The sequence below is a fragment of the Arachis duranensis genome, chromosome 1 (genome assembly GCF_000817695.3).
Source record: "Arachis duranensis cultivar V14167 chromosome 1, aradu.V14167.gnm2.J7QH, whole genome shotgun sequence".
NCBI classification, from domain to species: domain Eukaryota; kingdom Viridiplantae; phylum Streptophyta; class Magnoliopsida; order Fabales; family Fabaceae; genus Arachis; species Arachis duranensis.
In genome coordinates this window covers 6,882,623-6,908,685 of record NC_029772.3, presented here as the reverse complement: position 1 = coordinate 6,908,685, position 26,063 = coordinate 6,882,623, and the positions used below count along the sequence as shown (strand labels likewise).

The window sequence follows — 26,063 nt, the reverse complement described above, 5'->3', positions numbered from 1 at the left end:
AATATGTTAAAAACTAATTCGTCGCAAATCTGAACTTTATTTAAGAATTTGTCGCTAACTAATAAGTTACTACAAGTATTCAAATCTTCTAATATTTGTTTAAGGATTTACCGCTAACTAATGAGCTAACTACTCGACCAATTCAAATTGGTTTTCATAACAAAATTTATTATAAAACAATATCATTATAAAATAAATTAGTTCTCTTTATAAAAAATAATATGTTTGGAGAACATCTTTTAGAATAATAAAATTTTGTTAAAAACCAAAATGTTAAACCTAACTCTTTTTTTTTGGGAAATCAATATGAATGTTAACTTTGAATTATAATTTGCATTTATTTTTTATAATTATTAAGTTTTTCTTCCAAAAAGGGAAAAAAAAGAAAGAAAAAATACTATTTACATTGATTGTTACAAATTAATCACAAGAAATCTCCTTTCAATTGACATTTGACAAGTTGAAGTTAGGTTTTCTTAGAAAGTACCACTTTGTAAACTTTTGTACAGTTTCTTTTAAAAAAAAATTAGTAAAACTCAAATCCGTGATTTCTAGATAAGTATGAGGAGATTATGCTATTTAAACTATTACTCGTTGGCTTTTATGTAATTTTGTACGGTTTGAAAACTTAGGTCGTTATATTTAACATTGCTCCTTATGTTATTATATGTAATTTAGTAATGTAATTAAAGTTTAACATGAAAATTTGAGGTTACAGGCTTACAGCTATTAATATATGCATATAGTATTAATCATCATCTTAAGATTAAGACAAAGTCTTATCAGAGCTGAGTAAATACTTGAAAGACATTAACAAAATCACCTACTAAAGAGGTATCCACGTTGGCTTAAGGAATCAAACTTAACCATAATAATGAAACTGTAAGCAATACGCATAACGTAATGCGGACAATTTTTATCTTCCATTAGTTGTTTCTACTTTTAAATGGTGTTTTCAGTAGAGCCATGTATTTATAGTTTTAACCTTCAAAAACTACAAGCGTAACAATACAAAATTTTGTGTATGCAGTAATTTATGGGTCAACGACAATCTCTTAAATGGAAATCAGTACCGTGACAAATTAGTTTTTGACCTGTCGGGTTAAGGGATACAATAAGAAACCAAAATCAATATTTTTTAGGGCCAATCTTCGCTGATTTAATAGACAAGTTTGATAAAGATATATAGTGATGTACTATTAATTATTAATTCCAAAAAAGTTTCTGTGTGAGGAAATTAAAAATATAATTATTTATACACTTTTTTATTAGTTTAAATTTTTGAAAAAATTCGTTTTGAGGCAAAATGAAAAGAGAAAACACCTATGCAAATTTTACACAAATTCTAAGAGAAGGACGTGTTAGAAATATAATAATTCACCTGCTCTTTTTTATTAGTTTAAATTTTTTGAAAAAATAATTTCATGACTGCATAACAATTTCTTTATAGCCCTAACTTTTTGGTGTGTAATATAATCAACAAGAACATGAAAGAAATGCAGAAAGGGGGATTTGATCCATATGCAATTTGACTTTTCCATTACTCATAATTCATAAACTAATCTTATACATTATCATTGTGAATATGCGGAAGCCCCAAACCTGGTTACATGGGTGTGTGCTTGCCTATTTTTTCAATTTAAATTGACACGAATATAATGACTAAATCATGCAGAACTAGGAAAATCAAACTACGAAGAAAATGTAAAAAACTACATTATGCAAAACAGGTAAGATGTTTGGCAGAGTGACAAGCTTCAGTTATTCTCAGTCCTATTGTCTCAAGCAATTTGTAAATGTCCGAAGAATGCTCATGGTCTCTATCCCCTGAAACAAAGCGATGAACTCTGCCATCAACTTCAATCAAGCTCCATCCTGCAAGTTTGTTGTTTACCCTCTCAATCATCAACCTTCGAACTCTAACTACATCTTCCCATTTTCTAGCTTTTGCATATATCCCAGCCAACTGCACATAATGGCCATCATGGTTTGGATCCAACTGTAACAACTTGTTTCCAATCCTTTCTCCCATTTCCACAAATCCATGAACCTTACACGCATCCAGTAGTGTCGCCCACAATACAGGGTCTGGTGGAACCTCCATTGCCTCTATCAACTCAACAGCTTCGTCTATCAAACCAGCACGGCCGAGGAGATCAACCATGCATCCATAGTGCTCCATCTCTGGCTGAATTCCATAACCATCCAACATCAACCTAAAGTAATGCCTTCCCTCACTAACCAAACCAGCTTTACTACAAGCACTCAGTACTCCTATAAAAGTCACATTCACCGGGCGAAAACCTTCACCAATGAACCTCTGAAACAGTTCAAGTGCTTCCTTCGCATGATCATGTGAAGCCAGCCCACAAATCATGACATTCCATGTCCATACATCCTTCTTCGCCATCCGATTAAACAAGAACCTCGACATTTCAATGCAACCGCACTTGGCATACATGTCAACCAATGCAGTTCCCACAGGAATAGTCACCCGTAACCTTAAGGACTCAATGGTAGAATGAATGAACCTTCCATAACCCAACAAACCCAACATAGCCGAAGCCGAAAGCACAGAGGCCAATGCAGCCTCATTAGGCCTCACACCTCTCTCCCTCATCGACCTAAAACACTCCAACCCATCTTCCAAGTTCCCATTCTGAACATACCCCATAATCATTGAACTCCAAGATATCACATCCCTCTGAGGCATTTCATCAAACACCTTCTCCGCATCAACAATGTCACCGTTTCTCATCAAACCCGCTATCATGGAGTTCCAAGTAACCACATCCCTCAAGAGGGCATCCTCATCAAACACCCTTTTGGAAGAATCACGACACGAACACTCAAAATACATGTGAATCAAAGCGTTCCGTACGAACACGTGCGGAAAAAACCCAAACTTGATGACGTGCGCGTGAAGTAATGAACCTTGGGCAAGTATTACCGGTGCCCTGTTGGCTTTGGAGCATGCGTGCAAGAGGAAAGTGAAGGTGTGCTGGTTGGGTCTGAGGTAGGGAAAACGGCGTCGCATGAGGGAGTAGAAGGAGAGAGAAAGGGAAGGGTGGTTTGGGGATTTGGCATGGCAGCGAATGATGGTGTTGAAGGCGAAGAGAGAAGGGGAAGAGAGTGAGTGGAAGATGGAGAGGCAGTAAGGAAGAGGGAGTGTGGGGAGAGAGAGGAGAAGAGAGAGAATGTGGGAAACGGTGCGGCCATGGAGGCCTGAAACGACGGCGTTTGCATGCGTTTGCTTGATTTGGTTCAATGAAGGTGTTTTGGGGAGACAAGACAAGAATGAAAATTGTTTTGTTGTTATAATCTGGTGGTGATTATGGAATTGAAGAAGGGTTTTGGTTTTATTGCCAAACATAAAACTTAACTTTTGTATGTGAATCGTAATTCCTAATTTCCTATATCATCTCCAGCTACCAGAATGCCGCAAACATCTAAGAAAGAGGCTTGATCATTCAAAAATATATAAGGGATAACAATTAGTCAATTACACGTCTTAGAAAGAGGCTTTTTTTGTCCGTATCAAAGAAAGAGTTAAAGAGGCCTCGTAAAGGATATAATGGGCCAGAAACGGCCTCGTATTAGAATAGAATGGGCCAGAAAGCATATTTGTTTTTCAAAAAAAAAGTACCAAAAAAAATGTTTTTTTTTAAGCAAAGAAAACTCCATTAGCGTGGAGCATAAACAAAGAGATAAACATTTTTAAATAAATCTATATAATCTCGTGAATAATTTTTCTAAATATCAGAATTATCATCATATTTAATTGAATATATCAACGTTTTAAATTTATTATATATAATTGTACTAGTTAAGTATCCTGATACACATCAAAATCTTCTCATATTATTAAAAAATGTACACATTTATAACAGAAAAAAAATTATATTTCTTAATTTATCTATCAATACAATAGGTGAGATATTTAGCATAAGCAGCGGGCCTACATAATCATATGAATAATTTTTCTAAATATCAGAATTATCATCATATTTAATTGAATATATCAACGTTTTAGATTTACTATAAATAATTGTACTAGTTAAGTACCCTGATACACATCAAAATCTTTTCATATTATTAAAAAATATGCACATTTACAACAGAAGAAAATAATTATATTTTTTAATTTGTCTATCAATACAATAGGTGAGATACTTGGAAATAAGTTGCAGACCTACATAATCATGTCAATAATTTTTCTAAATATCAGAATTATCATCATATTTAATTGAATATATCAACGTTTTAGATTTACTATATACTAGTGTACTTGTTAAGTATCCTTATATATGTCAAAATCTTTCTATATTATTGAAAAATGTGCACATTTACAATAGAAGACAAAAAAAATTTGATATTTCTTAATTTGTCTATCAATACAACAGGTGAGATACTTAGCATAAGCTGCGGACCTACATAATCAACAACCAAAAGGATCACTGCAGCACTGCATACAAAAGTCATAAATCCCCTATTATTTCTGGCATTGCCATCAACAACCAAAAGGATCACTGCCAGTCCATTCTTTATAGCTTAAAAACGTTCCCCTTTGTACGATCTCAATACCTGCTTCCTTATTATTAAAAATTCTGTCATTACGTTCCAACCAGATGTTCCAAATCACTGCAAAGAACCTAGTCAGCTACATCTTCTGCTCTTGTTTTCGATTGTGCCTGCCAGTCCAACTCTCAAACAGTTCTCTCATGATTTCAGGAATAGCCCAAGCTCTACCAAAAGACCTCAACCAAGTGCACCATACCTGCCATGTTAGCTCACATAGAAGAAATAAATGCTGAACAGATTCTATCTCATTCTTATACAGTACACATATATTATTACTGTGAATAATAACGCCTAATCTAGTCAACCTTTCTTTGGTATTAACTCTACCAACTAGCACAAACCAACTAAAAATCTCAATTCTCGGAGGTAGCACTCCTCTCTAAATTGAACTTGTGAAACTATAGCTCGTGATCTCGTCTGACAGAATCTCTGATTGTAGGACCTGCATAAAAGAATTAGTAGAAAAAACACCTTTATTATCAAACTTCCAAACAACATTATCCTTTCTACCAGTTGATAACTTCACTGGCCTTAACCTCTCTTGAAGCTGATGGACAAGTTCCAGCTCCCATTGGAACAACTCTCTTCTCCACTGAAAATTTCATATCCACTCGAACCCATCCCAAAACCCACAATCCCCTATCATCGATCCTTGTTGGTTTGAAATAGAGAAGAGTCTTAGAAAACTCGCTTTTAGCGGACCACCTTGCAAACAGTTATCTTTCCAAAACAGGGTGCTTCTTCCATTCCCTACTTCCATCGCCAGGCCAGTAACCATTTTTTCTCTTATCCTTTGTTCTTTGATATTCAATTGACAGATGTCTTTCCAGGGCCCACCTTTAACTGGTAACGGCTGATTTGCTAGCATTACATTATGGTTCAAAAAGTTACACGAACATACAATCTTCTTCCACAAGGGGCAATCCTCCTTTGAAAACTGCCACCACCACTTAAACAAGAGCGTTGAGTTTCTAAGCACTGCATCCCCAACCCTCAAGCCCCCAGCCTTTTTCAGTGCTGAACCATCTCCCACTTAACTAAAGGGATACTATAATTACCGTCCCCTTTACACTACATAAAGCTCCTATGTAGAGCAATCAGCTTGTCCATAACCGCCTTCGACATCTTGTACAGACTTAGGTAATATATCGGTAGGCTATTCAGCACTGATTTGATGAGGACAAGCTTACCTGCTTTGTTTAAAACCTTCACTTTCCATAAACTGAGCTTCTCTTCTACCTTATCTATGATCAGTTTTCAAGTCTTCACCAGGCGCAGATTTTTCCCTAAAAAAATTGCGAGGTATCTAACAGGTAAGACAGCTAAATTCAACATAAATTACAAATGAGTATACAGTTAAATTCACCTCTACAATATCTTCTTTTCCTATTTGAAAAAAACTAGCTATTATCAGCAGAACATTTTCTTTTTTTTCTACCATGCCCAGCGGAGGAAGACTAGAAATAGCACCTAACGAAGATGACCTGAATGAACAAGAGCAAGACCTTCTTTGCAGAAGTATCAAGAAGGTGAAGAAAGGAGAGTTAGGTTTCACAGGAATAGGAACTACCACTCTCATCCCAAGAAACAAGGAATAGATGAACCCCGAAGAAGAAGCTCCTAGAGAAAGAACCTATGCGAACATAGTAGCGGGAAACAACCCAGAAATAGAAGATGACTCCTTCTCCTCTGAAGATGATGAAATGCAAAGTGATCAATAAGCGGTCCCTGAAACAGAGCACGCCAAAATCAAATCTCAGGAAAAGCAAGCCGAAAAACTAGACATAACAGTAGAAGAAATAGGTAAGGGATTATTCAATATCATTATCAACGAGGCAGCAAAAACAGAACTAAGAAAGCCATGGTAGAGATCACTAATTGTGAAATTATTGGGACATAAAATCATTTATACTACTATGAAGCAGAGACTAGAAATCATGTGGGATCGATTTGGTAACATAGATGTTACAGACTTGGGTAATGACTTCTACTTGGCAAAATTTTATGCTCAAGAGGATATGGACCATGCTATCCTTGACGTTCCTTGGAAGATCTATGATCACTATCTCGCAATTAGGATGTGAGAACCGTATTTCAATCCTCTGCTCACCACCATCGACAAAATCACAACTTGGGTAAGACTTCCGAGACTTCCTATTAAACTCTATAATAAAAATGTCCTAAGGAAAATAGGAGATTTGGTTGGCAAAACTTGCAAAGTGGACTAAAATACATCACATCTTTGTAGAGGTAAATTTGCTCGACTTTATGTGGAAGTCGACCTAAAAAAAACCTCTCATGGAAAAATATATGGTTAATGAAAAGAGCAAGGAAAAACCACAGGATTAAGACAGAAGGCCCAAAATTTGCAAATCACCAAGGAACAAACACAAGATCCTCATAAAAAAAACACACAAGAACAACTCACAAAAGATGACTCTAACAACAAGACAATTCACAACAGGGAAAAATCCACTCCTATCAATAAAAAAGAACAAAAAAAAAAGACATCACAATATGCAATAGAATGAAATCACATAAAGAAAATTGGATTTCAAAATATTACTTGCCTCCAAATTCAAAAACACAAGAAGGAGTTGACAACTCTCTTATCCAACATAATAAAGAATAAACAAAACCCCCTGACCCAGGAAAAGGAGAAAACACAAAGCAGGACCTCATGGAAACTGATCTGCAGCAAGACATACAAAACTTGATAAAAGATGTTGATTTCGAAATGCCAGTATTGGATGATTTGGGACACAAGGACGCTGCTGATATGCGGTTAAACTAACTCCCCCTTGTCTCAATGATTATTTTGGCCTGAAATACAAGAGGTGCGGCTAGCACGACTTTAGGCACACCTTCAAAGAATTCTACAACAAATACAAACCAGATATTGTTATCCTTATCGAAACAAAGACAAGCAGTGATAAAGCTAGAAATACTATAAGGAACCTTTGATCAACAACTACATTATAGAAGAAGCTCAAGGGTTTGTTGGGGACATTTGGATTTGTTGGAACAACAACAATTTCAACTTGACGGTGGTGGACTTAAACCAACAATTTATCCATGTAAAGATAAAAAAAGCTCTAGAAGAGGATTGGTTCCTAACAGCAGTCTACGCCATCCCTCAAGCCCAGAAGAGAGATATCCTATGGTTAAAACTTCAACAAATAGCAGACAATATTAATCATCCTTGGCTTCTTGCAGAGAATTTCAATGAGATAAAGGACAAAATGAAAAAAAAGGGGTAAAAGCCCCAATGGATAATAGAAGATGCAATCTCTTTGCAAACTGGATCGACAGATGCGGCCTTCTAGATCTTGGATGTGTGGGATCCAAATTCACTTGGAGAGGTCCGATATGGGAGGGTTATGGCAGAGTTTTTAAAAGGCTTGATAGAGCCTTAGCGAACGACCAATGGAGAACAAAGTTCCAAGACCACATTGTGCAAGTGTTACCTAGAATCAATTCAGACCACCATCCCATTCTTATCACTGAAGCCAAATTTCTCAAAGAAGACAGGCCTTTCATATTTGAAATCATGTGGACTCAACATCCATCTTTTGAGCATTTCCTTCATCAACATTGGAACAAAAAGAGTGGTCTTAACAACATCCTCTCCACTGTCCGAAATGAATTGAAAGAGTAGAATAAAAATATTTTTGGCAATATCTTTAGAGCCAAAAGAATAATTTTGAACAGGTTGGCTGGGATTTAAAGATGTGCTTCTTACGGTCAAAATTTCTTTCTAAAAAGACTTGAAGATGATTTGAATAAAGAGTTGAATTCTATCCTTGATAAAGAAGAAATCCATTAGCTTTCAAAATCAAGAGAATAGTGGATCATAGAAAGAGACAGAAATACCAGACTCTACCACACAAAGACCATCATTAGAAGAAGAAAAAATAAGATTGTGAAATTAAGAGACCAAAATGGAGTCTAGATCGAAGATAACAGAAGTCTCAAACAACACATGCTGGAATTTTTCCAAAACCTCTATCAAGAAGAGGTAATGATTGTTCCTTTAATTTTAACCACTAACATACTCCCTAATTTAGACCCTTCTTTATGTAGGAAGATGCAAGCTCTACCAACTGACGTGGAGATTAAAAATGCTCTTTTCAGCATTGGGTCCCTCAAAGCCCCAGGAGAAGATGGGTTTCCAGCTCACTTTTTCAAAAACAATTGGGAGCTAATGAAAGTAAAAGTGTGCGACTTCATTAAAAGTTGTTGGTGCAACACAAGACTCATAGAAGAAGCAAATTCAACACTCATTGCTCTCATACCAAAGATCCCTACCCCAAAGTTCATAAACCAATTCAGGCCAATTGCTTTGTGCAATGTAAAATATAAAATCCTTTCCAAAGTTCTTGTGCAGAGAATCAAGCCAATTCTAAGTAAGAGAATATCCCCCCACCATTCTAGTTTCATACCAGGAAGAAAAATACAAGATAATATTATTATTGCAAAAGAGATATGGCACTCAATGAGGAATAATAGGAAAAAAAACTCTACATGACTATCAAAATTGATTTTGAAAGGGCTTATGATAATTTGAATTAGAACTTCATTCGCAATATTATTGTTGCAAAAGAGATATGGCACTCAATGAGGAAGAATAGGGGAAAAAATCCTACATGTCTATCAAAATTGATTTTGAAAGGCTTATGATAATTTGAATTGGAACTTCATTCACAATAGAATTCATGAATTTGGTATCCCTCCAAAACTGATCAACATCATAATGGAAGGGGTCAAAATAGTCAACTACAGCATCTTATGGAATGGTAACAAAACTGATTTCTTTGTTCCCTTAAAAAGAATCAAACAGGGAGACCCCTTATTTTCTTATTTGTTATTTGCATGGATAAAATCTCTCATCTAATTGAATCACAGGTGGAGGAAGAAGACTGGAACCCTTTCAAAGTGGGTAGGAGTAGCCCACTCATATCCTATCTTTTATTTGCTGATGATTTCTCCTTTTTGCAGAGGTCTCCCTATCCCAAATGGAAACCATCAAAGACAGCTTGAAAGATTTAGCAAAGCTAGCGGTCTGAAAATAAATATAGCTAAAACTTCCATCGCTTTTTCTAAGAATATAAAATCAACGGTCAAAGCAGACATTCTAAGAAAAATGGATTTCAAAGAAAGTAAAGAGATTGACAGATATTTGGGAGCTATGCTAAACAACAACAGATATAGGAAAGAGAATTTTAAATCTATCTTAGAAAGGGTTAGAGGTAAATTAAAAGGTTGGAAGCACAAATGCGTTTTCCAAGCAGGGAAGATCACTCTTGCTCAAACCATCATCAGTCCAAGCATAAACTTTGGCATGCAGAATGAGAAGATACCAAAATCAGTGACCCAGGATATCAAAAAAATTCAAAAAATTTTTATCTAGGGATGAGGAGCACAAGAGAAGACTTCACGCCATAGGGTGAAAAACTCTATGCTTGCCTAAACATGAAGGAGGGGCTAGATTTTCGCAACTTAAACTTTATGAATGATTCCTTCCTTCTAAAAATTATATGGCAATTAAAAGAAGACCTTAATTCTCTATAGGATAAAGTTCTTTATCACAAGTACATCAACAGAATAGGGAAATTCAATGAACACAACTGCAGGATACTGGGAGATAGTCTAAAAACAAAATTTTGGTTGGATAATTGGGTGGAGGAAACAGGTCTCCTCATCTACCATGCGATCAACAACAACCCAAACCTAGATAGCACTGTTTGGGAGTTGATTAATGACAAAGAGAAATAGAATTCAAACAAGCTAAGAAATAACTTAAATAAAGATATTACCAAAAAAAATTATGGTGCAACTCCCACCCAGGAGAGAGAACGGAGTAGATAGAGTTGGCTAGAGACATACGGAGGATGTTGACTTCTCTACAGGGGTGACCTACAAAGCTTTGGCGGGGTGGTCAAAACCTTTCTCTTCAAAGTGGACAATGATATGGCGATGGAAAAGCCCCCCAAAGGCTAAGGTTCTTAATTGGAGATTATGCACAATCATCTTCTAACCAACCAGCGCAGGGCTAAAATGTTTGGAGGCACAGGGGATTGCCCTTTCTGTACCGACGAGCAAAAGGACCTTCTTCACGCTGTCAGAAACTGCATCAGAGTAGCACCAACATGGAGACAAGTCATCCATCCAAGCAAGATACAAAATTTTTTCAATACCAATTTTGAGGATTGGGTGGAAATGAATCTGCGTTAGCCTCTTCACAGGGATCCAAACCAGAACTGGCAAGATTTTTTTTTTCACTGCTTATTGGAAGTATTGGATTTGGAGAAATAGGAAGGCTTATGAGCAAAATTACAGAAGACCACCCCAATCCCACTTGAAAATTTTAAAGAAAGTCAAGGAGATAAGAGAAGCTTTTGAAAGAAACAATAGTAAGAATTTGAGAGGAAGAAGAGAGGAAGTGAACATAAAATGGCACCCCCTCCTCTTGGATGGATAATGCTCAACACAGATGGTACCTCAAACGGAACAATAAAAAAGGCACGATGTGGTGGCCTTCTCAAAAATAATTGTAACAAATGGATTGGGAGATTTGCGTACAATATTGGAGACTATACTGTCTTTAAGGTAGAACTCTAAAGAATAGATCAGAGATTACATATGGCTTGAACTATGGGAATAAAAAAGCTAATTGTTGAATGTGATTCAAAGGTTGTGATTGATATTATTAACAATCCCAAAAATCTAAAGAACCATCCAAATACATTGATCAGGAACATTTTCAATTGAAAAAATAGAAACTGGAACTTCTTTTTTGTAAACATTTATAAAGAGGAAAATAGATGTGCTGATTGCCTTACGTGTAAAAGTTTAGAGTTGAACATTAGCTTTCATTTTTCAAACACTCTTCCTATAGAGGTAGTAAACATATTAGCTAATGATGATCAAAAAATATCTTTGCCCATTTAATTTGTATTTAGATCTATCTTTTTTACTAAGCCCCGTTTATTAACCCAAAAAAAATTCACCTCTACAAAATTTCACAACAACACACTTTGATCTTCTAACAATTAAAATTTCAGATCAAGACACTTTGATCTTCTAACAATTTTCATTTTCTAAAAAATTCTCAAAAACTACTAATACTCCTTGGCCACTGTCATCTTCACCAAACAAATAATAATAACCCACAGCCAATTTTGGTTGAACTATAGCTTCTTATTATTATTATTATGGTTACCACAATTGGTTTTAATTTTTCTTTTTTTTTCCTCTCTCTTCTGGCATAGACCTTCTTAAAAGATTTTTCTAGTGAATCATATCCGAAGAAAGTATAACTTCCTCTAAATTAATTAAGAAGAATTTTCTTAATACACGATGCATGTCGCATGATAAGAATTTATACAATAATAAAAAATGACTTAGTTACCATAATTTGGAAAGAAAACAAAATCCAAGACAAGAGGTCAATAAAATTTTGATGTGACTAAATTGGAGAGCAAAATCAAACAGAAAAAGTGAATTAAATTTTACACATATATATTCATTTGCTAGATAGGTTACATTCTATTTCTGAGTTGTTAAAACTAATGTTGAATGGGCCTAATTCAATTCCAAATAATTATCTAATATATTGACATAGAGTCGGATAACCTCTTGATATTATTATATTAAAATTTAGGTTGAGTTAGTCTAACACTACTTCAAAAATTAGCCAATAAGATAAAAAAAAAAATGTGTCACATTTATAAGTTATTTAAAAATTGTATTTTTTGATAAATGTAAGATTTGTAATATATGAAAAAGACAAAATTTATTGATATATATTTTTAATGGAACCAAACTTAAAAAATTAGTGTTAACCTTTAAATTAATAAGATCTGAATGCCTTATATTATTGATCTTTCCATTATTCTAATTAAAATTTTTTAAAAAGTAAAAAAAAAATCAATAGGGCAAAACTTAAGAGGCAAAATACTACAAGAACACTTAATAGTTTTTCTTTTTTTAAATACTACAACAATAACCACTATATAAATTAATTAAGGGAGCAAAGAAGAAATAAAAAGATAATATACACCAATAATAATCTTAAACATTAGATAACGACTCAACAAGAATCAAATTAAAGATGTTAAACTCCCCTGGTTACGATCTTGCAACACAAAATTTGATTAGCATACATGTACTATCCAAGGTTCATTCACCTAATTTGACCATTCTCTGATAAAATAATATATCAACCCTGAACTATATATGAACACCAAGAATTAAACATAAGCTTTTTTTTTTTAGTATAAACATAACTTTAATACATTATTCTTTAACATATTCACACGCATATAAAGTTGGTGGAGCTCATGAATAGTGAATATGTGAATGTATGTATGTATCAACTAAAACTAGTTAGATTCATTTTAATTATTATATGTAAAACTTGTGTTTATACCATCAGAATGTTTTGCGACCCACTAACAACTGATATCCTAATTCAGTTTTGTTGCTAAATCGGTTATTGATATATGGAATCTTACTTTATTGGTCTCTAAATTAATCACTAATTAGAATATTATTATATATTTTTAATCTATTTTTACAAATTAATTACCAGTTTTAAAACCTAATTTTTAAACACAACTATAACTAAATCAACTATTAATATAATCAAAGATTTAAGTCCATTAATATATTTTGATCGATTTAGTGACTTTCATCAATTATTAGTGACTGATTTACAATGGTTTATAATAATTCTGAATCATAAACTAAAATAGCGACTAATTTAGTAACGGTAGTGTTTAACAAATAATAAATATAATTATTTAGGTTTTATTAAAAATAGAATTATTTATGTAATAATTTTTTATTAATTTAAATTTTTAAAATAAATAATTTCATAATATATGATATCAAAACTTAGATTTCAATAGTCATTACTCTAAAACAAATTTATTATAAATAAAAAATAAAAAATAAAGAAGACATACACGATTACACTCCTAACAGGAATAATAACTGAATTTCAATATATAGAACCATGCATGTATATACAGATCAATATCGAATCTTATGTTGTGCACAAAAAAAGAACCATCCAGCTAATTAATCAAGGAGCCTTGCTCATCAATCCAACAAATTCTGATTTTGATCCCTTAATTATATTTCCAACAAATTAAAGCAAATGCAATACACCTTAATTGTTATTGCTACATATATCCTATACAAACATGTAACCCTGGCCTTGATCTATTTTCTATATATATTTTATATATTAATATATATCCCCACGCTATACACACCATATGCTTCAAGAGTAGTGAAAGGGGATAGATCCTGTTCAATGTATAGTGCATCCCTTGTTTGAGTGAAATACTACAAATAATATATCTTTCTTCAATTTATAGAAATTAATTTTATCCAAAAAATTATTCAATATTATTTTTTACTTTGATTAGATTAAAGATGTTTTAGTTAGTCTATCTCAATTATTTCTTTTCTCAAGACAACTCATTAATTGACAATATTCACTAAGCATTTCATAATATTAAAAATTTAAATTTAGCAATTTTTGGTATTCATATATCTTTATTGAAAGTAATTTATTTAGTGAAGGAAAGAAATAATAAAAAAAATTATATACACCATAAACTTAAGCATCAGCGTATGGGCCCTATATGCTTTATATTAGTGTCAAAATTTGTATTGTATACGTAGAATACTAAAATACTTTAATGATAAAAAACTTGAATGGAAAATAATATGAATGTATCCCAATGAGAAAGTGCACACATTAGCACATATGGTACAAAGGATGAAAATTACGCCATTCAATTTAAAACTATGACATTGCTTATATATTATATATGATTTTTCAATATTGTTTCCTAATATGGCATAGTTAATAATTATAATTATTTATTAGAATTAAGTGATCTTAAAACAATTCCAAAAGTGAATTTAAGAAGTAAGTGTTGTAGCGTTTACAATAGTTATTAATTATATCAATATTTTTAAGTTATATAGAACGTTGAATAATACAAACCAACAAAATATATATATGAGATTATATTCTTAGAAACTTAGAAAGTGAAATAGTGTTGCAAATATTGAATATCTATAGCTGATCCAATAAATACACGCAATAACACGCTACAAGAGAAACCAGTTTTAGAGAAAAAAATTTTAATGATAATAACATTATGACCATTGTTTATTATTTTTTTTTAAAGATATAGTCATTTATATTATTCATTTGTATCAGTTTAAATTTTTAGTATGATGAGTAGTATTTTGACATGGTATAGAGTTTTATGTCTAAAAAACTTTAAGTTCAATTCTTAGTAAATTTTAAAAAGAAAAAAATAGTATAAGACAAATAAAAAAGAGATATAATTTTTATTTGAGGAAAATGTTAGAGATATAATTATTTATGTTGTCTCCTTCTATTAATTTAAATGTTTGGGATGAGATATCATGACACTCTTAAAGACAAATTATAAAATTTTATGACTACTAAAACAGTTTTATCAATAATTATTATATAATTGTTACTAAAACTTTTTAACAACAAAATATAAAATGACTAATGTCTAACATTAGCAATTATTTTTATTATCAATAAAACCAAACTTAACTTATCATTAAAAGTGATTTTCTTGTAGTGACATACTAAACAAAAAAATGAGTTATATTCAACTTAAAAATGGACTCAATATAAAAATGAGATCTAATTGCCAAAACATTTATAAAATTAACGGTAATCATAATCATATTCCCAAAACCATGTGACTCAATCCATCCAAGAAACTTCCATTACCATTCTTTATATATATTTTGACACCCCTATAATTAATAATTATAACGTGAGGAATTCATTCATATAATACCTACTATTATTCCATCTTGCCAATTATTGCATGTAAGTCAATTATATATGTACATATTCATGAACGAAGCTATATAAGTATATGCCTTATGAGTAATAATCATCCAATCCAATTCAAGTTATAATCTATATAAACCACTCCAACACATTTCAAATCCCACAGTCACAAACACAAGCGTTCTCCAAATTCCAAAAGCCACAAAAAATTTTCAATGGCACCTCTTAATATTCATATTAAAGATGTAGCATTTGTCACACCATCTAAGACCACTCCTTCCTCAATTCTTTCTCTATCAACACTTGACAACATTCCTGACCACAATAGCCTATGTCAAACCATTCATGTTTACAAATCATCACAAAATCATGGTGCTTACACAAATGACCAAATTGACCCTAACCCTATTAATGTGATCAAGGAAGCACTCTCAAAGGCTTTGTTCTATTACTACCCTCTTTCTGGTAGGCTAGTGAAACATGTTGATGGGAAGTTTAGAGTTCATTGCAATCCCAACATTGGAGTTCCATTTGTGGAGGCCATTGCTAATTGCAATCTTTCTTCTCTTCATTACCTTGATGGTAGTGATACACAAGTTGCAAAACTCTTTGCCTTTGATCTTCCTTCACAAGATGAAGAAAGTGTTAAACAATATCCTTTAGGGTTCAAGGTGACAAAATTCTTATGTGGCGGATTCGTCCTTGGCATGGCAGTTTCGCATGTTGTCATAGATGGATGTGGAGCATCTCAATTCTTAAGAGCTATAATTGAATTTGCAAGTGGAAGAAATGAGCCTTCAGTAAAGCCTGTTTGGGAAAGAGAAAGGCTAATTGGGTCATTTACAAAGACTCCATTGCCAAGTCCCATGGATGGTCCCTCGGTCGCGAGTTCACCATATCTTCCCTCCAAAACACTTGTGCATGAATGTTTTAAGGTGGATGATGAGAACATAAGAAGACTCAAGATGAGTTTGATCAAAGAATTTGACAACAATATTATTGAAACAACAAAAGAAAACATCATCATCACAAGTTTTGAATCACTAGCTGCTTATGTTTGGAGATCAAGAGTTAGAGCCCTAAAACTTAGCTATGATGGGAGAACAATGCTTAGTGTGATAGTGGGAATTAGAAGGCACTTGCTAGATCCTCCTTTGCCAGAAGGGTATTATGGGAATGCAATTGTGGATGCAAATGTGGTGCTAAAGGTGAAGGAACTCAATGAGAAGCCACTCTCACAAGTTGTGAAGCACATCAAAGAGAGCAAGAAGGTTGCTTTTACAAAGGAATATATTAGAAACTCAATTAACACTTTTGAGTCAACGGTTGAGGATTTTGATGTGGAAGGTAGTGGTGCATTCATGAGTTTGACTGATTGGAAACATTTAGGGTTCTTGGAAAAATTGGATTTTAGAGGGAATGTGTTGGTGAATGCACTACCTGCTCCATGCAACATGTTTGGGTCAGTTGGATTGTGCATTTTTGCACCTCTTAGTAACATTGATTCATCAATGAAAGGAGGAGTTAGGGTTTTTGTGTCTCTCCCCAATCATGCCATGCCCAAGTTTAGGGAGGAGATGGAAGCACTTAGGTTTATTAATTAATATAAACCATAGGATGGTAATAATAACTATAATTATATGTATTCGCCGCTAAACACAGTTTAGCAGTGATTATTCTAACAGTTATAAAAAATCGTCGCTAAAGATTTATCGGCGTTTTTACTATCAGCAGTTGATCAACTGTTGTAGAATATTTAACAGTAATAAAAAAATTACTGCCATCTAAAATTTTAATTACCGCCGTCTGCCGTGTTTGTTGTAGTGTGATAAATACTTTAACAATAATGTATTCACATAAAAATCGCATTAGAAATTATTAGATGAATTGATATCATAATATAAGTATCTACCATATTTCAAAAGATGGAGTACTATATGGATTATATCTGTTCATCTGTTTATTTCTATAATTTCTATTTGAATAATGTAAAACAAGATTTGATTCTACGATGTGCTTAAATATTATTTTTATGATACTGATGATTTCTTTTGAATAAAAAATTGATTTGTCTAGTATTTATTAATAGTTGCTTAGACAGTATATATATCATTGACCATGCATGCATGGATTGCACAATTATTGAAATGAGACATTTTTAGAACTTCTTTATTATTTTATTTTATTTTTGGCAAATGGATGATATTATTTTCCCCTTAATTTATTAGTATACTAGTCTGTCTTTTTTTAAATAAAGTATCATTTGTATTTTTAATATTTAAAATAAGTTTTATTTGTATTTCTAATATTTAAATCATCTTATTTATATTTTTAATGTTTATAGAAATAATTTAATATTATTTTACCATCAATTATACTAATAGATCAAGAGAATATAATTTAAATATTTTAATGTTATTCTGCATAATTTAAATAAGTATAATTTGTATTCCTCACATATCATGCGGTATCTGGCCTAGCCTCGCCGCGTCGTCTCACCTTGCTATCTGAACTCGATCTGTTAAAATAGATGACAAGTTTTTTTTTTAGTTTTTCAACATTGATGAAACAGGTTTAAGTATATGATCATTTTTTTATATAATGGTTTATAAACTGATTAAGAAAAAATATACCACTGATTAAATACTTATTTCTTAAATTGATTTAATTTTTGAATTTTTTAGTAAGTCGTGTTTGTACCCAGATATTATTGAGTAGATTGTTTCCTATTCTTTATCATCATAAATATATATTCTATGCTTTTTGATGAAGATGAGAAACAATTTGAAAAGGATAGTATTAAAAATGTGACTAAAAATTATGAAAAATATGTAATATCATCAAATGGTGGTTTGGAACAAGGGAATGTCAAGGATGATAAATCACGTTCATCAGATGCTCGACTTAATGTCTCTAAGAAAAATGATTAAGAAATAGACAAGAAGAATTTGGCAGGGAGAATGCTGGATGATGATGAGGTTATAGGAGATGAAATTGATGATGGAATTCTAATAGAAGAAGAGTTGAATAACAAAGGTAATGGGAGCAAGCAATGGCCGTGTGAAACAGGATAGATAAGTAAATTCACAATTTATTAACGTTTTTTAGATGTTTTATATTTATAGGGATTAAATTTAAAAAAATTATATAATATAAGAATTTAATTAATATATATATTTAATTGAAAATTTGATATAATTAAATCTTTACCAAACACAAAAACTACTCAACTATACCAGTGTATTTTTATTATTGTTAAAAACTATTACAAGAAGAGAAATATCAAGTAATATAAAATAAAATAGAATTATATACTACACAATACAAAATAAAAGCCACTTTTTTATGTTGATTATATTAAAAATGTTATTTATACACCGAAAGTAGTTATTAAAATTAATCATCGTGTATTTATATATAAATATATATTATTTAATTTATTTTTAATATGTATTTTATATTTTAATATATATTTTATATTAAACTAATTTTGATGACTAATTTTAATATACACGTAGCATAATTATTATTATATAAATCTACTAGAAGCAAGAGCGGAACTATCTAATAAAAAAGGGACAATCGCCATCTAATTTTAATTTTTTAATATAAATTATATATAAATTTTATTAGTTTAATTCTCTTTAAAATTTTATTTTAATTTTATTTTATTATATAAATATTTTTAACCCTTTTTTAATATTTTATCTAACTCTGCCGTTACTAAAAGTCTATGAATCCGATCCTTCATTGATTCAATAACTATAATTCAATTTTCTTCCTGAAATCTTGGGAAGTACTTTAATTTCTTCCTTGGATGGGACTAGAAGCAACACACAAATTAAAGGGAGTGATCAATTACATGTTAATTATTCTCTGTCCCCACTTCAACGGTTTCATCTACCAAACTTTATGCGTATGACCCACAATTTTTTTGATGAACCTAAACAGTAGAGGTCTAATGCTAGAGCATTACAATCCCTGACTCTAACTCGACCACACTCAAACTATTGATACTTGGAAAGCACTCAAGAGAATATTAAGATATATATATAAAAAAATTGAGATAATGTGAATAAGAGAAAATTATTTATGACTCAAATCAAGCAAATTAAAAAAAATTGTTTAAAAAAATTGTTAAAAAATATAATTATTTATATTGTTTTATCTTTATGATGTTCAATTTTTCACTCAATTTAAAAGAGGTATATATATATATATAAAATAATATCGATCGTTAAGGTTATTAACTACTATAATAATAATGTTACAAAGACAAAAAAATAAAAACTTATTTATTTAATATTTATTAATTATTATAATAATTAATAAATATTAAATAAAATAAATTTTAACTGATTTTGGGTAAGTTTTTTTTTTATTACCCAACATTTCTACAACTATAAATAGATGTAAGGATGCTATTGTTTCGGATACTACAATTTATTCAATATACAATTCAATTCACAAATCTTACTACTTCTCCTTTCTATAATTCAGTTCTTCAAACATATTAACAAGGGCTATGCTTGTAGTCTGTCATAATTGATTAATTGTCATAGAGATATAAGAGATACGTGTCATGCATATTAAGGATAATTTAATGTCACACGCCTGAATCTATAATAATTAAGTGCTAAAATATATAACTGATAAACTGCAATTTTATAATTAAAAAAATAATATTCACAAGAGTGATGATGACCAATAACCCTACTTGTTTTAAATAATTAATTAAGTTGCAGATAATAAGAATTATAGGGTGTAATTTAATACTTTAAAACTAATTTGAGAAAAGTCTTATAGAGGAATTGCTATTTAGACTTCCCCAATTCTAAATACGCAAATTGTGATGCAACAACATAATATGAGCGATTTTTTTTTTAAATAGAAAAATTTGAATTTACGATCTCTTAAGTAAATATAAAAAAATTATGTTATTTTAATTATAATTCATTAGCAATATAAGTCTTGAGTTATATAATTTATATTCAAACCCAACTTTACATATTTAAATTTTAATCCTTCCACTTTCTTTTAGAATTTATTTGGTTGGAGAGAAGCTGAGTGAAATATATAGGAGTTAAAGAGGAAAGAGAAATTATAAATTTTATGTGTAATTTATCACTAATTTATAAAAGAAGGTTTTCAAAAATTTTTTTCTCTTCCACTTTATTTTTCCTCTATTTCTCTGTAAAGAAACAAAGTTTAGCGTAACTTGTGAAGCTCAAATCTCTTAAAAGAATATGCATGTAACCTCATTAACTATATAAATGTTATTTATATTTATTAGATATATAATTATTTATATATTTTTATTTAAAAAATATTTTTTTAAAATAAATAATTTTATGATATAGTATCATAATATAATATCCAAAAAATCTGAAATTTGATCATTATTTAAAAAAAATTAAATACAAAACAAATAAAAAATTATTCATGCCTCAAAGCTTAAAAAAAGACTCGAGTAAATGTTTTAAAAAAAATAATTTTGTGATCATGTTAAAGATGGAGAAATAGATATATATTACTATATTAAAGAGGGTTTAACTTTTATGGTAATTTAGAATCAGGATCCAGGTGATTTAGTGGTTCATTTATAAACAAATATATATTTTTTTCTTTATAAAATTCTAAAAATATTAAAATAAAAATTAAAAAACAAACAAATACACCCTAAATGGGTCAATTTGAGATTTTCAAACAGAACAGCTATAACTAATTTTATCGATCCGAATGCATTCACCTTAGCTTCTTTGTTTCTTTCTCCGATGCAACATTTTTTTTAAACATTATGATTCCATACCAAATGAAAAAAGCTACTTCAGTCTCTTTCGACTGTGTGTATGTATATATGATAATGACTCATTACCAAAAATACAATGAGAGTGACTTTTTAATTAGATTTCATGTGATGATGCTGCAGTATCATTTTAATTTAGAGGAGCTATTAAAATCATGTGTATGTCTTGATCATTAGACTCGAGTGAGTAATGATCAAGCAACATTTGCTGTTGTCACATTATATACGCAACTCAGTTGGTTGATGAATGGTTGTTATCAAGGGAGTATGTAAAATGTCATCAAATTGCTGGTAAAAATTCTATCTAAATGTTGTTGTTTGTCATGAAACTAATCTTTTTAAAGTTTAAATTGATAAAAGGAAGTAATATGAATGGTTATATTTTTATATATACTCTCTCAAGTAAGTTTTTTTTTGAGTTTGATTGAATTTTATATAGGTTTTTTTTCTGTTTTATTTTTTTATATTATTTTTTCGAACATAAAATTTTGATATCATGTTATAAAATTAATTTTTCTAAAAGTTTAAGTTAATAAAAAAAAATATAAAAATATAAATAAGAAAAATATAAATGAGATAATTTAACAGTTTCTTTTATCAGTTATATATTTAAAACGAAGAAGACGCAACTAGATTATATAAAAAGAAGACAATAACAAAGATGAGAAAAAGAAAGGAAACATTAAGCAAATCTAATTATTTGAGTCATCATTCTTCTTTTACTCAATTGAATTTATAATTCATATCAAATTTTCTCCTTAGAAAAGCCATGAAGTAAATTCCAATTATGTTTTTTGTGAGCTTTTAAGAAAAGATCTTTTTTCGAGTTATCTTTTTTTAAAAGATCTTGTAGAGAAGTAAAAGTAATTTTATGTTTGGATATCTCCTGTAAAAAGGTCTTTTTATCTATCAATTATGTTTGGATATAACAATATAAAAGTACTTTTTGTTTATTTATTACATGAAAAACATCTTTTTTTTTAAGAAAAAAAGATCTTTTAAAAAAAGATGTAAATTACAGCTTCTCAAAAAAGATCTTTTTTTGATTTTACTAGTGCTTTTACTTTTACTACTAGAAATTTGCCAAACACGTTAAAAAATTAAAAAAGATATTTTTTTATTGAAAAAAGATCTTTTTTAACAAAATAATGACGCCCAAATATGCACAATAACAAAGATGAGAAAAAGAAAGGAAACATTAAGCAAATCTAATTATTTGAGTCATCATTCTTCTTTTACTCAATTGAATTTATAATTCATATCAAATTTTCTCCTTAGAAAAGCCATGAAGTAAATTCCAATTATGTTTTTTGTGTCTTGATGTAACAAGCTCCGGTATAGAGTTTATTCATAACATTTAAAATTCTAATTTGAATTTTGTTTTAGTGTTTGTGACTAAGTAGTGTTGAGTCAGTTTAGCATTTAGAAATTTGGGATTAAAACTTCATTTGTTTTGAGATTAAATTCTAGAAGACTAACAATTTTAGTGATTAAAAAAATAAAAAATTTTTTGTATTAGTTTAAATATAAAGTAAAATAAAAGAAACGTATTAGTCACCTAATACTTTTTTGTATTTGTTTATCTACAAATGATTTTTTTTGGGAGCTAATTATATATCAATTTGATATCCAAAATATTCAAGTGCTAATAAATTTTTTTTAAAAAGATGTTATTGATAAAATAATTTCTGCATGTTTTAAAAATATGATAAAAATAATCAATAAATATTATATTTTTTATAAGTGTTAATTGTTTTTGTTTAGCAAACAACTCATCTATTTGATTCAAATTTTTACGACAATATTTGAATAAATATCTAAAAGCTACACAAAAAAAAAAATTTGATCTCTACATTTTTTTCAACATAATGCGGTCATTCATAATAAAATATTTTTAAAAAAAATTCATTTGACATAAAATTATTAAAATTTAAAGATAAAAAAATTTATTTTTTTAGTAATGATTGTAAAAAAATTGTATCAAAATCTTATTTCTAAAGTTTTTTTTTAAAATATATATTTAATATTTAATTTGTTTTATCTCATTTTTAAATTTTGAGAGCTTATTTGTCGTTAATATTTTTTAGAGTTATTTTTGTTAGCGATACGAACTTTCACATATCATTTCGGTAATTTACTCTTCTTTTTTGTGACGATAGAAGGTTAATTTTGTGAAATAGTTGACCATAAGATTTTTAAAAAATTTTCATATCCAAAATGAAAAGTAAATGTTACCCATTTATTAATGGGTAATGCTAGGTAAACAAAAAAAACAGTCAGAACTTATCTTATTTAACATTCATTAATTGTCGCAACAATTAATAAATGCTAAAAAAGACAAATTATAACTGTTTTTGGCTGATTTTCTTTGGTTACCAAACATTTTCGTTTATTAATATACAAGCAATATATTCATTTAACGTACCAACATTTAACGTTGTCGTTATCTGTGTTTTAAGCTTCTGATTTTAGAATAAACTTAAAAGGTTTGAAATGTAATATAAATGGACTAAAGTTTATATTTTAAGTATTCCTTTTTTTACAATTAATTAACTTCATTCATCAACAGCAGATTAGCATTATTAATTAATTCAAGGACAACTGGACCAAAGAGATAATTATCACAGACTTATCATATGAACGAAGAAACAATACATTTTCCATAAAATAATTAAAGTGTTAGGGGTTTTCTATAACCAAGACAAGGGAAAGATAAAGGAAAACATAGCATATATAATATATAAATGAAAATTCAACTATTTATAACATAACCATGACATTTACATTCAATAATTTTCAAGATCATATATATATATAATTTTGTCCATCTTATATCCTGACCTTATCTATTATTATTGTTGGATGGTCTTATCATGTATTTCAATAATTATTAGATGAAAATAATTTAATCTAAACAAAACAAAATGCACATACATATGATCACAAATATGAAGCATAGGGCGGCATGTATTGATCTATATAAGTTCTATTCCCATATATTTCAAATGACACAAACACAAAAAATAATAACAATCTCTAAATCCATCAAAGCCACATTTTCCCATCATGGCACCTCTCATTGTGGATATGAAAGATGTTGTATTTATCAAACCATCTAAGTCTACACCTTCCTCTATTCTCTCTCTATCTACACTTGATCATAGACCTGACCTTAATATGTTATGCCATATCATTCAAGTTTACAAATCACAAAAACATGATGCTTACCCGAATGACCAAATTGACCCTAACCCTATTAATGTGATCAAAAAATCACTCTCAATGGCCTTGTTCTATTACTACCCTCTTGCTGGGAAGATAGTCAAACATGATGATGGGAAGTTTAGAGTTCATTGCAATTCCAATGATAGAGTTCCATTTATAGAAGCAAGTGCTAATTGCAATCTTTCTTCTCTTCATTACCTTGATGGTATTGATGACATGGAAGTTGCAAAACAATTGGCCTTTGAGCTTCCTTCACAAGATGATGAAAGTGGACATCATTACCCTTTAGGGTTCAAGGTGACCAAATTTCTATGTGGAGGATTCACAATTGGAATTGGGGTCTCACATGTTGTATGTGATGGATTTGGAGTCTCTCAATTTCTTCATGCCATAATTGAGTTAGCAAGAGGAAGAAGTGAGCCATCAATAAAGCCTGTTTGGGAAAGGGAGAGGTTGATGGGGTCAATTACCGAAATGCCCTTGCCGAGTCCTATGGATGATGCCTCGGCCGCCGTTTCACCATATCTTCCGACCACAACACTCGTGCATGAATGCTTTAAGGTGGATGGAGAGAGTATAAGAAGACTCAAAATGAGATTGATAAAAGAATTTACTAATCACAAAAATATTAAGACTATGAAAGAAATTTTCACAAATTTTGAGTCACTCACTGCTTATATTTGGAGGTCAAGGGCTAGAGCCTTGAAACTAAACCATGATGGGAAAACTATGCTAGGCATATTAGTTGGGGCGAGAAGACATTTGGATCCACCTTTGCCTGAAGGGTATTATGGGAATGCAATTGTGGATGCAAATGTTGTCCTTTCAGTTAAAGAACTCATGGAGAAACCTCTCTCACAAGTTGTGAAGCACATCAAAGAGATCAAGAAAGTTGCTTTTACTAGAAACTATATCACGGATTCAATCAACACTTTGGTGACAAAAGAACAAGATTTTAATGTGGAAGGTATTGGTGCATATTTTAATGTGACCGATTGGAAACATTTGGGTTTCTTGGAAAACATGGATTTTGGAGGGAATGTTCTAATGAATTCGTTACCAGCACCATGCAACATGTTTGCCGCGGTGGATTTGTGCATTTTTGCACCTCCTAGTAAGTTGGATTCATCAATGAAAGATGAAGGAGTTAGGGTTTTTGTGTCTCTCCCTAATGCTGCCATGCCCAAATTCAGAGAGGAGATGGAAGCTCTTAGTCTTCTTAATAGCATTTGAACCCTATAATATATTTTAGGAATGCATGCAACATATATGGATATGTAAGATCTGTTAATCATGTTTGTTTCTTCTTTAAGTCTTTTTGTTTGTTTATTACGTGGAATACGACATGGTTGTGCTGTGGTTATTGTGTTTGATGTTTATGATAATTTCTTTCAATAAAAATGAATATTTGTATTTATTTATGGTGTTTATTTCGATATAATGATAAATTTATACATATCAATACAATAAAAACATAAACAAATAATAAAATAATACGTGAATTCACGTCAATATTTAATTTTTTAAAAAAATATAAATTAAATAATATCAATATTTTTATTAAAACACTCTTATAATTTAAAAAAA

General features: G+C 30.5%; 4 protein-coding genes across 4 annotated transcripts; 3 read left to right on the top strand and 1 right to left on the bottom strand.

Annotated features, from left to right (window-relative positions):
• Positions 1–1,717: 1,717 nt before the first annotated feature.
• LOC107474707 (pentatricopeptide repeat-containing protein At3g62890) lies at positions 1,718–2,860 on the bottom strand. The gene has a single exon (XM_016094353.1). It carries the CDS (start codon positions 2,858–2,860, stop codon positions 1,718–1,720), a length of 1,143 nt encoding a protein of 380 aa, XP_015949839.1.
• A 4,989-nt stretch (positions 2,861–7,849) lies between these two features.
• Positions 7,850–8,239, top strand: LOC107474700 (uncharacterized). The gene has a single exon (XM_016094344.1). It carries the CDS (start codon positions 7,850–7,852, stop codon positions 8,237–8,239), a length of 390 nt encoding a protein of 129 aa, XP_015949830.1.
• Positions 8,240–15,659: 7,420 nt separating this feature from the next.
• LOC107474692 (spermidine coumaroyl-CoA acyltransferase-like) lies at positions 15,660–17,049 on the top strand. Its single transcript, XM_016094335.3, has one exon. It carries the CDS (start codon positions 15,661–15,663, stop codon positions 17,047–17,049), a length of 1,389 nt encoding a protein of 462 aa, XP_015949821.1. The 5' UTR covers position 15,660.
• A 7,206-nt stretch (positions 17,050–24,255) lies between these two features.
• Positions 24,256–25,893, top strand: LOC107473724 (spermidine coumaroyl-CoA acyltransferase). Its single transcript, XM_016093318.3, has one exon. The coding sequence runs from the start codon at positions 24,318–24,320 to the stop codon at positions 25,707–25,709; it is 1,392 nt and encodes a 463-aa protein (XP_015948804.1). The 5' UTR covers positions 24,256–24,317; the 3' UTR covers positions 25,710–25,893.
• Positions 25,894–26,063: the final 170 nt, after the last annotated feature.

Coding starts and splice junctions, on each gene's coding strand:
- LOC107474707 (XM_016094353.1), bottom strand. CDS start 2,860: ATGTATTTTGAGTGTTCGTGTCGTGATTCTTCCAAAAGGGTGTTTGAT.
- LOC107474700 (XM_016094344.1), top strand. CDS start 7,850: ATGGATAATAGAAGATGCAATCTCTTTGCAAACTGGATCGACAGATGC.
- LOC107474692 (XM_016094335.3), top strand. CDS start 15,661: ATGGCACCTCTTAATATTCATATTAAAGATGTAGCATTTGTCACACCA.
- LOC107473724 (XM_016093318.3), top strand. CDS start 24,318: ATGGCACCTCTCATTGTGGATATGAAAGATGTTGTATTTATCAAACCA.